The 14,565-nt window shown below is 46.0% G+C and overlaps 1 protein-coding gene across 1 annotated transcript; it reads right to left on the bottom strand.

Moving 5' to 3' along the window:
• Positions 1–3,194: 3,194 nt before the first annotated feature.
• Positions 3,195–6,635, bottom strand: GCNT3 (glucosaminyl (N-acetyl) transferase 3, mucin type). Its single transcript, XM_058156727.1, has one exon. The coding sequence runs from the start codon at positions 6,249–6,251 to the stop codon at positions 4,935–4,937; it is 1,317 nt and encodes a 438-aa protein (XP_058012710.1). The 5' UTR covers positions 6,252–6,635; the 3' UTR covers positions 3,195–4,934.
• Between the last annotated feature and the right edge of the window lie 7,930 nt (positions 6,636–14,565).

Genomic DNA, 14,565 nt, shown 5'->3' with positions numbered 1-14,565 from the left:
GGATTTGATCAATGGTGCCCCCTCTGTGGTCACACTATCAAGCATTCAACAGTCATGACGTCGGTCCATAATGGACTGCTGCTTTGCAGTCCTACATTGAGGACTGCAGGGCAAAGGGAGGTTTAACTGAGCTAAAAATTGGGGGCGTATTAAAGAAAGGGAGGTGGGTGAAGTTGTTGAGACGGTAACCATGGACCGGTCAGCTTGATGTCAACCCTCGAGCATCTAGTTTATGAGCATATAGTAAAAGAAACCAGAATTGGCAGGGAGTATCTAATCCTGAACTGATTTACCAGCTTAATTTTGCTTCATTGGGTTTGCTGTGTTTTCATGTCACTTTCCATGACTGGTGGCAAAATTCTACTCAAACAATTGTTCCTTTGATGACCGTCTTGAGTAATTTCCTCCAGGGAGAGGCTGGGCTTGTTTGCTCTTTTTGGAAGGGGGTGGGGGGGTGGGGGAAGAAGGACTTTCTACGTCACACGGTGTTATCTTGCAAAATAAATTTTGAGGTTTGAGATGACTAGTTATTTGAGCAGCTTATTTGCCATGTAGTTATGCTTCCTTTCCAGCACATTGATTGCAACACTGTGTGCAAGAGAGTTTTGCTTTTGCTACAATGAATGACTGGTTGTGAGGTGGTGCTGTTATATTGTCCTTTACAATGTTTACCTATCGGCAGGGGAGCCAATAAAGCCGGATCCAAGTATGGAATTTCTATCACCATTGACTCTAGTAGAAACATGCAAAGCCCTAGAATTATAGGGTTGGAAAAGACCAACAGGATGATCTGGTTCAATCTCCTCCAACGAGGCCAGACTTAAGAGAATAGGAAGTGGGTATGAGGAAGAATTTTGGAGAAAGACCACTCTGATTACCTCTACACAAGTCAACTAACGGTCAAAGCTAAATTGGCGATCGAGAAGGGTTAATGGAATTCAGGGGGGGGGCCTGCTGGACTTGGTGTCTTGCAGCTGCACAACAACTCCAGACTACTGACCTATTTAACCCCACAGGCTCAGCTGAATGGCAGGGTTAAACATGTCACCAGTTTGGAGTTGATGTGCAGCCACAAGATACCCAAGTCTAGCCCCCTTTCCCTGAATTCAGTTGACCCTTGTCTATCACCAGTTTAGCTTTGACCGTTAGTTGACCTGATTCTTCCCTATAGTACCTGAACTTTACACATTTGTTGTTTGGTTGCTAAGTTGCATCTGATTCTTCATGACCCCATGGAGCACAGCACACCAGCTCTCCCCCCCCCCCCCCGTCCTCGACAGTCTCACGGAGTTTGACCAAACTCATGTTCACTGTGTCAATGACCCTATCTAACCATCTCCTCCTCTGTGGTCTCCTCCTCTTGCCTTCCATCTTTCCCAACGCCAAGGTCTTCTCCAGGGAGTTTCTCTTCTCATTTGGTGGTCAAAGTATTTGAGGTTCAGCTTCGGTGTCTGGAAGTTTACAGAAACTCCTGGTTACTGGCACCTGACATTATGGCTTTTTTGGGGAGAGCCACTTCACCTGAACCTTCAAAGTCCCTCACTGAGACTGGCCAGCTGGGGCCCATAGAGAACAGGAACTATTTAAAGCTGCAAAGGGAAATCAGAACAGGTGAGTTGGTGGTTTGACTCCGTGCCAGTTTTCAAACATTTACAAGTTGTAATGAAAGGGGCCTCTGCACACCAGCTTTGTCAAGTGTGTTGGGGTGGAGGAATATTATTTCATTAATGCCTAGCTTCCCTCTTTGACTTCAAATGCTAAAAATTTGGGGAAGATTTGAGCGCTGCTATCAAACCTACCAAAATCTTGCATCCCTCAAACGTAGCTGTTGTGGTCCACCAGCAGCCTGTGGAGCTGGCAACGGAGTCGGACAGCCATGAGGCTGAGGTGAGCCCAGGGCCATCGGGAAGTGAGATGCAGACTCCAGAGCCTCCAGAGCCTGATAGTAGTGAAGCAGAGGAACAGGAGGAGCCTGTTCTTAATGCACGCATGAGAAGAGCTGCCAGAAGGCAAAAGCAGCTAAAGCAAAGAGGACAACTGGGGAGTAGGGCCAAGAGATAATTGGCCCCTCCCATAAGGCTTAAAAAGGACCAGCAACGGCGTTTGGGCTCTTTGCCAGAAAACAACATTGGTAGCTTCGTCTTCTGCTTCATCTACGTCTTACATTTATTTTTGTGACTTCTGAACATTAGCCAAGAAAGGCCTTTGGCAGTTTGCCTAATTGGACCGGGGTTTGCGATAGAACTGAAGAATTTGTGTTCAGAGGAATTTGCTTTAATTTGAGTTGAACTACGCTGGGAATGAAGTCATTCTCAGCTGTTCAAATAAAGTTTTTTGTTTTTTTTCATGGACTGAGTTTCTTACTACCTACTTGGGCCTGGGTCACAACAGTAGCCTCCTGTGAACTACCAGGGAGTTGAGAAACCTCTGTGCAGGTGTGGCAGGTGGGCAGCAATCTTTCCCCCTCCCAAGTCCAGGTAGAAGACAACTCTTCTCAAATAGGCTCCTTCGGTTGGGTCTGCCTTTTGGATGCTTGGCAAAGGGGACCCAAAACGAGAGTGCAATAAAACAGGTGATGCAGAAAAAGAAGAAAGGGATAAAGATCCTTTCCGCACACAATTGTAGTTTTGTAAGAAGGGCGTCCTTTGGACTTGGCGTTGCGCAGCAGCAGCTGTGGGAATTAAGCTGTTGCCACACCAGGAGTTGTTCAGGGCACCAGAAGAAGGATCGGCTGCTCTGCTGAGCTATTCTCTTGGAGAGGAGGCGAGGAGGGGCTGCTGGGGTCTGGGAAGAAAGGAAGGAAGGAACTGGGACGGAAGGAAGGGGGAGAGGTTGCAGGTTGGCATTTACCCGTTTTTGATCCACTCAAACAGATGGAGAGAGCAACTTGGCTACTCAACTGTTTGGCTTTAAGGCCCATTTCTTATTCCAGTTCAAGGTGACAGTCCCCAAAGAAAAGTCCCACAGCTGCTTTTGTCCAAAAGGCAACTGGACTTTCTTGTTTTGTTTTTTCTTTGGAAACATTTCGCTTCTCATCCGAGAAGCTTCGTCAGTTCTGAACTTAGGGACAACCATGACCTGGATAATTGAGAATCTCCATAGACATTTCTCCCCCCCCCCCCCCCAAAAAAAAAAAAAAGAGTCTGCAAATTGCCCTGGATCATCATCAAACAGTTTTCCTCCTCCTGGATTTAGGATAAGAGTCAAAGTTCCCACAAAAACCAAAAACAGAAATTGTGCTTTAGTTTATTCTGAATTTTTTTAACAGTGTGGCCTTTTTGGGTGTAGACACACAAACATTGGCACATCCATAAATAAACCCCTGGAAACGCAGTGTGACATTAGACCCTGGATTTACATACATGGAAATACGTATGGCTTCATTAGCAATCCTAAAACGTATTTGAGCACCTTCATTACATCATGGCACATTGTAGCATCTATAAACAGAAATAGAGACAAAGAGCAGAATTCAACAAAAGATTCTGTCTCATTCCTCTTTAATCTGGTGTCTACCAGAGGTCTTGGACTACACTTCCCATCATCCCTACAAATGTTCTCTCCCCAACTAGCTCATGCACCCATCCTATCTTCTAAGTTTGTGTTAGGACAATCTGAATGTGGAAGCTGGTTTAAAAGCTAGACTTAGCCCCGTGTTTTTGAACCATGTCAACTTGGAAGAATTTCCCAGCCAGCATGCTTTAAGAGAGGTGGGCTTCAATGCAGAATACAGAATAAATAGAATTGGAAAGGACCTTAGAGGTCTTCTAGTCCAATTGCCCACTCAAGCAGGAAACCCTGCACCACTTCAGACAAATGGTTATCCAATTTCTTCTTAAAAGTCTTCAGGGATGGAGCACCCACATCTTCTGGAGGCAAGTAGTTCCACTGATCGTTCTGTCAGGACGTTTCTCCTTAGTTCTAGGTTGCTTCTTGCCTTGGTTAGTTTCCATCTAACCAATTTTCAGAAGCATGATTTAAAAAGAGTGGACTTCAATGCCCAGGATTCTCCAGATAGCTAAAGGAACATCTTCTAATCAGTGGAGAAGAAAAAGCTAAGAAAACCTTAGCACTTGCTGAAAGAAGGGTGAGGAAGGGGACGGGCAATTCTGGCAAGAACAGACTGGCATTATAAGCTGGCAGTATCTGTGTGACCTGGGACACTCAAGAAAGTATTCTGGCTTATGCAGACTCTTATCACCAGGAAGCAGACAGCTCATGAGCTTCCTAGAGAACATAAAAAAGAAGATCTTCTTTTGACACTGGATGCCACTTGGAAATGAAAATCGAGCGAAAGGCAGAGCTGTGATGAGAAATGAGATGCCAATTTGCTTACACAGTAAGCTGGATGCAAATCCGGTGCCTTGGAGGCTGTAAAGGGGTGGGGAGGAGGAGGAGGAGGAGGAGGAGGAGGAAGTGGGGTCTGGATGAATGCCTTCCCAAACAGTCCTTCTTACCCGATCAGCGCGGCACAATTATCACAGCTGTGTATTTCCCACATATGGAAAACAGACCAATGGAAAGGAATGATCAAATGCCACCTTCTCCTTTCCACCATCCCTTAAAAATATAGAAGGACAGAATCCAAGTACTTGTGTTCCTCAGAGCCACATTTTTCCCCGCAAGGAAACACAACGCAGGGCAGGAGAATGACTCATCAATCTAACTCACGCTGCCAGTTTTGCAGAAACTGAACAAGTGAAGTTGCACAAGTCCCCTTCCACCCCCTTCCACCCCTGGAGGGAAAAATGATCTCCCTACCTTGTGGTTTGCAACGTCCCTGAATGTCAGATCTAGGACCACGAAGGCCTTCAGAATGCTGAAGGTCTCCTAGGGCGTGAAGTCCCGCCCATCCGATTGACCCACAATTTGTTTGTCCTGCTGTTAGAGGGATCCCCTTGTCTCTCTTCCTTGATGGATGTGGTGGGCTGTGCTCAAAGGGGCTTTTGATAGATGGCCTTGTGGCGCAGATACTCTTCCAGACACTGGATGACGTAGTCATCCACGCTGGGGTCGAACTTGTTGGCGAACAGGTGGTGCTGTGAGAGAAGCCAGCGGAGGTCTCCAAATCCATAGACGCAGACCGCCCGCCGGTGGGCTCCGGTACACTGGGGGTAAGGGGCTCCCTTGCTGACGTCCCCTTCGCTGTAGGACCACTTCACCAGCCGGGCAATGGCATTCATGTCTGTGAGATCAAATTTGTCATTAGAAGGAATCGAGCCTGGCACCTCTGGCATGCGATGCAAGGTAGCCCAAAGATGCTCATCGGGGCTGTAGGTGTCTTTGGACCATTCGATCAAGCGCCTTGCGGTCGGGTCTTTGAAGAGGTGCTGGACAAACTCCCTGGTGACCACGATGTAGGCGTTGCCAGTGAACATGGGGGAGTTTTGGGGAGGGGGGCTCTTTGTCACCTTGGTCTGAACGATGGCATTGGTCATTTCGTGGTGGTATTTCCAGCGGTTCCTTTTATGGGACGAAGGTTTCTCGGATTCCATGTTGTTTTTCCCATTCAGCAGTTTTAGGGCTCTGACGATCTCTGTGTTCGTCTTGATAGGGAAATCGGTCCCACAGGTGTTCAGGAGGTACCTCCAACGCACCTTGCTTTGAAGCAGGTCCTTCATGCAGTTCAGGTCGGCTTGGACCCTCGACCAAGAGGCATACACCACGCTCTCCTGCTTAGAAGCCAGAAAAACATTGTCGAAGCAGGAGACAATGGCCCGAACGGCTTTTTGGAAAAGTTCAGGAGATTTCCTGTCCACATGGACACAGTATACGTTCTGAGGAACAAAGATGGATCTCAGTAACCTTTCAAACATCTCGATCTTCTCATGGATCACCATGGAATAAGCAATAGGGAAGTTTTCTTCCTCCTCGCTCAGGTGGAACCCAATGAATCTTCTCTTTTCTCTGAAGTTCTGACAATCCTTGGTTAGGTTCAAGTAGAACATCTCATCTAAGGCCAACCGCTTGCTCTTCCATTGCAACTTGCTCACCAGAGCGTCCCCCATAGCCTTAATATCCCCTCTGCTGATCCCAGAGCAACTGATGTTCTCCATGGAGGAGAGCCTCACTGACTGGTAGAACTGGTCCTTGCAGAACTGACTTCGGGGGTCCGTGGTGTCTCTCTCCAGATAGCTGGGGTCACACTGCCAATGGCTGTACTTCAGCATGGCTGTGGCCAGCAACAGGAGAGTCCCCAGTGCCAGCAGGTGTGGGAACTGACACAGGAATCTTTTATCCCCCAAATGCATCTTCCAGGCTCCCAAGAGCAACCGAGTCTCCAGCTTTGGAAATCCAAACCTCTGCTTCCAAACTCCTCTGAAAGATTCAAAGCTGTCGTGCTGCAATCAGCATCTCCTGAAAACAGGTGGTTTACCTGAGCGCTGAAGGAAAGTCCTTCCTCATATCTGGCTGGCTGGCTTGTTCGCAAGTGTAACCTGAGTGCTGTGATGAATTGCAGGTAGAGTTCAGGTGGGGTGGGGCTGAGTGAGAGACATGGCCTTCCCATTTGCCCAGGGTCTCCCATCTCTTCACTCCAGAGGTGTGGCCATGCATATCACAGCCATGAACCAACAGAAAGAAGCTGAGGAGATATTGCTCAGCTTGTTTGGTGACCTTTCAGAAGCAATATGAGGTTCTAGCAGCTTCACAAAGGAGATGTGGATCAGATGTCTAGGTGTAGGTTATGTGAAGCTTTGTGCTTCAGAAGACAATTACTGGATGGGCGGGGACAAAATGTTCCCAGACTAGAGGAATCAGGAAGTGGACAATTTTTGGAAAGAAACTCAACTCTGGGTTCAGTTGCAAACGTGCTTCCCAGGGAGTAAATCTCACTGGATTCAATAGATCAGGCACGTAGAGAATATTAATTGATGAATTAATTAATGGATCAGATTATAATATAACAACAGAGTTGGAAGGGACCTTGGAGGCCTTCTAGTCCAACCCCCTGCCCAGGCAGGAAACCCTACACTATCTCAGTCAGATGGTTATCCAACATTTTCTTAAAAATTTCCAGTGTTGGAGCATTCACAACTTCTGCAGGCAAGTTATTCCACTGATGAATTGTTCTAACTGTCAGGAAATTTCTCCTTAGTTCTAAATTGCTTCTTTCCTTGATCAGTTTCCACCCATTGCTTCTTGTTCTGCCCTCAGGTGCTTTGGAGAACAGCCCGACTCCCTCTTCTTTGTGGCAGCCCCTGAGATATTGGAACACTGCTATCATGTCTCCCGTAGTCCTTTTTATTAAACTAGACATACAGAGTTCCTGCAACCGTTCTTCATATGTTTTAGCCTCCAGTCCCCTAATCATCTTTGTTGCTCTTCTCTGCACTCTTTCTAGATTCTCAACATCTTTTTTACATCGTGGCGACCAAAACTGGATGCAATATTCCAAGTGTGGCCTTACCAAGGCATTATAAAGTGTCACTAACACTTCACGTGATCTTGATTCTATCCCTCTGTTTATGCAGCCCAGAACTGTGTTGGCTTTTTTAGCAGCTGCTGCACACTGCTGGCTCATATCTAAATGGTTATCCACTAGGACTCCAAGATCCCTCTCACAGGTACTACTATTGAGCAAGGTACCACATATACGGTACCTGTGCATTTTGGGTTTTTTGCCTAAATGTAGAACCTTACTTTTTTCACTGTTGAATTTCATTTTGTTAGATAGCGCCCAATATTCAAGTCTATCAAGATCTTTCTGTAACTTGAGCCTATCTTCTGGAGTGTTGGCTATTCCTGCCAGCTTGGGATCATCTGCAAATTTGATGAGTTCCCCATCTATCCCCTCGTCCAAGTCATTGATGAAGATGTTGAAGAGTACTTGGCCTAAAACAGAGCCTTGGGGTACTCCACTGCATACTTCCCTCCATGTGGATGTAGTTCCGTTGAGGACTACACGTTGAGTGCGGTTGGTCAGCCAGTTATGAATCCATCTGGTGGTAGTGCTGTCTAACCCACATTTTTCTACTTTATCTAGTAGTAGGTTATGATCTACTTTATCAAATGCTTTACTGAAGTTCAAGTAAATTATATCGACAGCATTTCTCTGGTCTACTAATTTTGTCATTTTGTCAAAGAATGCAATAAGATTAGTCTGGCATGATCTGTTTTTGACAAACCCATGTTGGCTTTTGGTTATTATTTTGTTTGCTTCTAGGTGTTCGGTGATTCGTTGCTTGATTATCTTTTCCAGAATCTTCCCCGGTATTGAGGTCAGGCTGATAGGTCTGTAGTTTCCTGGATTTGTTTTTTTTCCTTTTTTGAAGATGGGAACTACATCAGCTCTTTTCCAGCCCTCTGGCAGCTCCCCTGTGCTCCAGGATCTTTTAAATATATAGTTCAGTGGTTCTGAGATCACGTCTGCCAGTTCCTTCAGAACCTTGGGGTGTAATCCATCCGGTCCTGGTGATCTGAACTCGTCTCGGGTAGACAGGTGTTCACTTACCATTTTCTTTCCTATTTTAACTTGTGTTTTTAATCTGTTTTTTGTGGTGCTGTTTTTGATAGGTTGGATTGTTTTTTCCTTTTGTGTAACGACAGATGCAAAAAATGAGTTAAGTAGATCTGCTTTCTCCCTGTTGCTTGTCATCTTCTTGCCACTTTCTCCCAGCAATGGGCCAATTGTTTCCTTGACTTTTTTCTTGTTTTTAACATGTTGGAAGAAACTTTTTTTGTTATTTTTTACTTTTGTCGCTAGCCTTTGTTCATTGTGAGCCTTAGCTTTCCTCACTTCATCTTTACAGGCTCGGGCTATTTGCTGATATTCTGCCTTAGTTATTTGCCCCTCTTTCCACTTTTTATATTTGTCCTTTTTGTCTTTCAATTTGTCAGATAGTTCTTTATGCATCCATGCTGGTTTCTTTTGAGATCTATTATTTTCTTCTTCATTGGTAGTGTGTTAGACTGTGTTTTTATAATCTCACTTTTCAAAATTTCCCAAGCTTCTTGAGTTGTTTTCCCCTGAGGATTCTCATCCATTGAATCCTTCTCAAGCTCTCTCTAAGTTTATTGAAATTAGCTCTCTTAAAGTCCAAGACTATAGTTTGACTTTGTTCTACTACTTGTATTTGCTTAATGTTGAATTCCAATATTGCGTGGTCACTTGCCCCAAGGTTCCTGTAGCTTCAACACCTTCTATCATTTCATCTCTGTTAGTGAGAATTAAGTCCAGTATGGCTGATCCCTTGTCGCCTTCTCTATTTTTGGGAAACAAAGTTGTCTGCTAGGTTTGTTAGGAACCTGTTGGATCTTCCACTTGGTGCAGAGTTTGTTTCCCAGATGATGTCAGGGTAGTTAAAATCCCCCATTACTACTGTGATGTGCTTCCCACGTACCTTAGTTAGCCGACTAGCAAAAAGTTCATCTACTTCCTCTGTTTGGTTGGGTGGCCTATAGTGTAGACCTATGGCAATATCAATTTTCACCCCTTTTATATTGACCCAAATACATTCAAGATGATTATCATCATTGTTGTGCTCTATTTCTGTAGAGATGTAATTATTTCTTATATATAGTGCAACTCCACCTCTTCTTTTATTTGGTCTATTTCTTTTAAATAATTTATATCCCTCTAGCTGTATGTTCCATTTGTCAGTTTCATCCCACCAAGTTTCCGTAATGGCAACAATATCATATCTGCCCTCATTTACTAGAATTTCTAATTCACCCTGTTTATTCCTCATACTCTGTGCATTGGTGTATAGACATTTGAGTCCATTTGGACTGACCTTGTGTTTACTGTCTACATAACCTGTGTTGAGCCTGACTGCCCCTACTTTCTTGCCACCTGTTGGTTTAGTGCACATGGTATGGCACTCACTGTTAAATGCTTGGTTTTGCTTGATAGCAGGGCTGATAGTCTTACTCATACAGACATCTATGATACATGCACTGATAACCCTTTTAGTTTTCGATTGCTGGGGACAGAAATTTTCTGTTATCAGTTAATTCTCTGTCCCCACTGTTCAGTTTAAAGATTAAAGATTAAAGATCTTTAAAGATCTTCACTCTTCAGTTTAAAGATTAAAGATTAAAGATGTTAAAGATTAATTGATTAAGGGATCAGCAAGTCAGTTGGCCCAGAGGTAACTCTGCAGTTCGACCTTCAGAGGGATGTTTGAAAAGTGATGCCTTGTGAGGTTTTCTAACTTCTTCCATGAAATATTACATAGAAAAATCCGTAGCCCCACTAAGTGCGATAGCCACTTCCTTTTTTAAAAACCACAATATAACTTTATTATTTTTAGTAAAATATAGACTAACGAAACCCTGGGGATGCTGTAAAAGTCATAACTACGAAAAACGATCATAAGTCACCTTTCTCAGTGCCACTGTAACTTTGTACCGTCACTAAAAAACTTGTTAAGTGGAGGACTTTGATTCCCCCTCCCTCCTGTTTTGGCTAAAAAGTCCATGGAGCCAAAGTTGCCTTTGGAAGTTGCCTTTGGAAGCTTCATCCCTGGAAACTTTCAAGAAGAGACTGGACTGCCATCTGTCAGAAATGGTGTAGGATCTCCTGCTTGGGTGGGGGAGGTTGGATTAGAAGGTCCCCTCCAACTCTGTTAATCTGTTAAAGTCTTCACTGGGGCCTCTACTTCCCTGTGGTTGTAGGTGGGAAGAGTTTTCCTAGAGACTTTGAAGCTGCAAACTCAGTTGATTCATAGAAGATGAAGCATCTCCCCACGTGACCTCTTCCCCCCTCTTCCCCCCACTTCTTTTCTCCTCCCAGAATCAGACCAGGTAGAGCAAACAATGCTAACGTGGCCTCCTGAGTTGGCAAGACCAGAAATGGTCTCTCCCCTGACTGCTAAATTGCACATGAAATGCTACTCAGACGATACTTTAATGAGGCAGCCTGTTCTTTCCTATTAATAAGTTACCAGCAATGGCTATCTGATTCGAATCGGTGGTGTTTTTACAAGCACCACTTATTTTGAAGCAGTCTACTTCAGCCAAGACGAAAATCCACCTTCCTATTTAAGCTCAAGAGGAAGGGCGGCCTCCGAAAAATGTACCTGAATGGATTTATGAGAATCTTCCTGAGCATAAAACCATCAACAAAGGACAATGCACGCAACAACATTTCATAAATGGCCCAGCTGATACATACCAGAGAATCTTGGCCAACCTGAACTAGCTCTGTCTTTTAACCCCTTCCAGGTTCTGCTGAGACGTGATAGTCATTGTTTCTCTTGCAGCCAAATTGTGTGTGTTTGTGTGTTGAAAAAAAAATTAAAACCAAATGCAAGTGAGTGGGTTCAGGTGAGGAATCAGAGCTTGCAAAGATGGGAAATGTTGAGATAGCCTTCTTTGTGTTGACCCAAATCAAGTCAGATCCTAATCAAGAGATCCTCACCAGTGGTGGGTTGCTACCAGTTTGCACCGGTTCGGGAGAAACGGTAGTAAGAATATGTAGTCGCTCGCAGAACCAGTAGTAATGGCTGGCTGGCCATGCCCACAAAACTGGTAGTAAAAAAATTTGGAACCCACCCCTGGTCCTCACTAAATGAGCTTCTTGACAATCATAGGATTGGATGGGACCTTCAAGGTCTTCTGGTCAGGCCTACCACTCCCTGGGAGAAGCTAGAGTTTGCAGCAGGGGTGAAATGTAAAAATGTTTGCTACCGGTTCTGTGGGCGTGGCTTGATGGGCATGGTTTGGTGGTCATGTGACCGGGTAGGCGTGGCCAACTTGACATCACTCACCGTTAGAGCCAGGACCTGCACAGTTTGAAACACATTCTGCCCTTCTGAAGCCCCCAATGCTTTGAGTTTTCCTCCGCCACCCAAGCAAACATTGGAGCCTTCTCTTGCAGAAGCAGAATCCAGCCATAGAAATGGAAAAATGTGGGGGGGGGGGAATGGGGAGGAGAAGGTGTAAGAAGACATTTCCTTAGATTGCTGTTGTTTGGCGATCTAAGGAAACATCTTCCAGCTCTTCAAGATTGACTTTAGGAAGCTGACAGCAAAAGTAGTGGCAGCAGGGGTGATGGGTGTGTGTCCGTGTGTGTGTCCCCCTGCAAGGACTTGGAGACAGACACCACCCCTCTTAGGAAAAAGAGGAGGCGGGGAAGCCCTAGCGGTCACCTGGGAAAGGAGGTATTGTGTCTGCGCCCCCCGAGCCGAGCCTCCTGCCAGAAAGTGACTTGGAAAGTGAGGGGGAAGAGCCGTCAGGACTTACCTTGGGGGCACCGGCTTCCCTGGCTCAGCTCCAGGAGCCAGAGGCAGGCCAGGTGGAAGAGATAACGAGGCCTCCGTCCCCTGACTCTTTCCCCCCCCAGGCCACACCTCCAGATCCAGCTGATGGCAATCAGGCCTGGCTGGACCCTAGATTCCATAGGCAGGAGAGGCAGGAACAACAGAAGCAGGGGTGGGGCAGGCCTAGGAAGTGCTGAGTCATGGAGCCATACCCCACAGGATATAAAGGCAGCAAGAGCTGCTGTGTCTTTTCGTAGCAGGCAAATTAACTGCTTAACTAAGAGCTGAAGTTCTGTTTGACTTATCGGCATTGAGGGAGATAACAGAGACACTTGGCAGACGCTCGCTCTTCTGCTGCCAGAGCTGATAGTGCCGGCTAATTAAGCCATTGTTCGGATGGAGGCGAGGGAGGACAGAATAGGAGGACTGAGGAGGGAGACACACACACACACACACACAAGTCTGTTGCCCCCCCCCCCCCCCGTCCGCTGCCACTACTTTTGCTGTCGGCTTCTCAGAGCTCTTAAAGTCGATCTTGAAGAGTTGGAAGACGTTTCCTTAGATGCTCCAAACAATGAGTTTGGCAGCGTGGAAGGCAGGGAAGCCTGGCAGGGCTGTGGGCCGTGGACCGGTTTGGGGTCGCGGCCAGCCAGCAATTGCTACCGGTACAGCGAACGATCCTCAATCTCTGCTACCGGTTCTCCTGATCCATTCCGAACCGGTAGCATTGCACTCCTGGTTTGCAGGGTCCAGATTCAGTCTCTTGGTCCTTCAGTGAAGAAGGGTTGGGAAAGAGGAGATAAGGAACCATCTTCTGAGCTGAAGAGGCAAATAAGTTGCTCCATCCATGTTCCCAAGGCAGGTCAGTCTAGACCAGAAAGTTTCAGGCCCACATCGAAAGCTTCGCCCCAGGAATCTCTAGACGGAGGGGCAGATCCTGGGGGAGTCCCAAGATGCTAAAGCGATGTGCACCAACTGCATTCGGATGAGTCTTTGCGAGGAAACATCCTGTTTTAATAGGACTACAAACACAGTTTATGGAAGAATTCTAGCCATAAAGATTGTGATTGTAACTGTAAAAGCCTTGATTCATTATTGGCATTCTTCCTTATTGACACTAAGATAACCTACGTGGACAAGGTTGTTGAACCAGGTTGTATGACGTTCCTGGGAGAGAGACGTTTGCTGGAGACCAGATGCCTGGTTGAGGTTCCAGCAAAGGAACCTCAGGAGGAGGGGGAGGGTGCTCAGACACCAGCTGTGGCTGAGGGGAGAAAGAGGAGGGTCTTGGCTTGGAACTTTTCTGAGGAAAAAAAAAGAAAAGGGCCTGAGTTACCAAGTGTCCCGACTGGGAAACGAACAGCCCCCCCCTCCCCTTCAGAAATTGCAGATTGTGGGTTTAAAGTTGTGGAGCTGTTCTGACCTTCTGAAGTGCGGTTGGTCAACCCCTGCAGAAGAAACAACGTTGGAGGTGGACATGTTTTCCAATTTACCTGGCCTCTCTCTCTCTCTGCTTTGGCTGGCCAGGTACCTGTTAGTATCTGTGCACCAGATTTCCTTTTCCTGCACTGAATTTTTGTGGTTTTGGACTTGTATTGTTTGCCTTTTGAAAGTATTTATGCAAAGTGGATCCTGGGCAAGCAGAACAAAAGCTTAAAGGGCCCCGACTTGGATTTCTAGCTTGGAGATGGGAGTGGCATGAAATTCTTAAATTTCTCAACCTTGGCAGCTTGAAGATACAATATATGGACGTTGACTCAGTGATGAAATCTAAATTTCTTTCCTACCTGTTCTGTAGGCATGGCTTGGTGGGGGGGGGGGATGTCATGTGACTGGGTGGGCGTGGCTATGTGACTGGGGGGAACAAAAGACAGAAACTCACTAACAATGTCCTGCTGCAGCAGGGTTGGACTAGATGACCTCGAGGTCCCTTCCAGCCCTAGATTATCCTCTGAAGCTGCGTCTAGTGCCAGTTTTGTAGTCCTTCCTTCCTCTTCTTTTTCCTCCCTCCCTTTTTCTTTCTTTCTTTCTTTCTTTCTTTCTTTCTTTCTTTCTTTCTTTCTTTCTCTCTCTCTCTCTCTTTCCATCCCTCCCTCCCTCCCTCCCTCTCTCTCTAATGACCCCCCTTTTTTTTGCCTTCACCCCCCCATTTTTTGCCTAGCAGACTTCTGCTTTTTTACATTTTAAAAATGCTTTTAAAAGTAAAAAAAAAGGCTCTGACGATCGCATGGCTCAGTTGGGCATGGGGTGGAGGCAGAGATTTTTGCTACCAGTTCTCTGAACCACCCGCCGCCATTTCTACCAGAGAGGCTGATCCGGTCCAAACCGGGAGCATCTCACCCCTGCGTTGACTCCTGGAATT

The sequence above is a fragment of the Ahaetulla prasina genome, chromosome 13, assembly GCF_028640845.1.
Source record: "Ahaetulla prasina isolate Xishuangbanna chromosome 13, ASM2864084v1, whole genome shotgun sequence".
Classification (NCBI taxonomy): Eukaryota; Metazoa; Chordata; class Lepidosauria; order Squamata; family Colubridae; genus Ahaetulla; species Ahaetulla prasina.
This window is presented reverse-complemented; position numbering and strand designations above follow the sequence as displayed.

Excerpts from the sequence above, each read along its gene's own strand:
- GCNT3 (XM_058156727.1), bottom strand. The coding sequence starts at position 6,251 with ATGCATTTGGGGGATAAAAGATTCCTGTGTCAGTTCCCACACCTGCTG.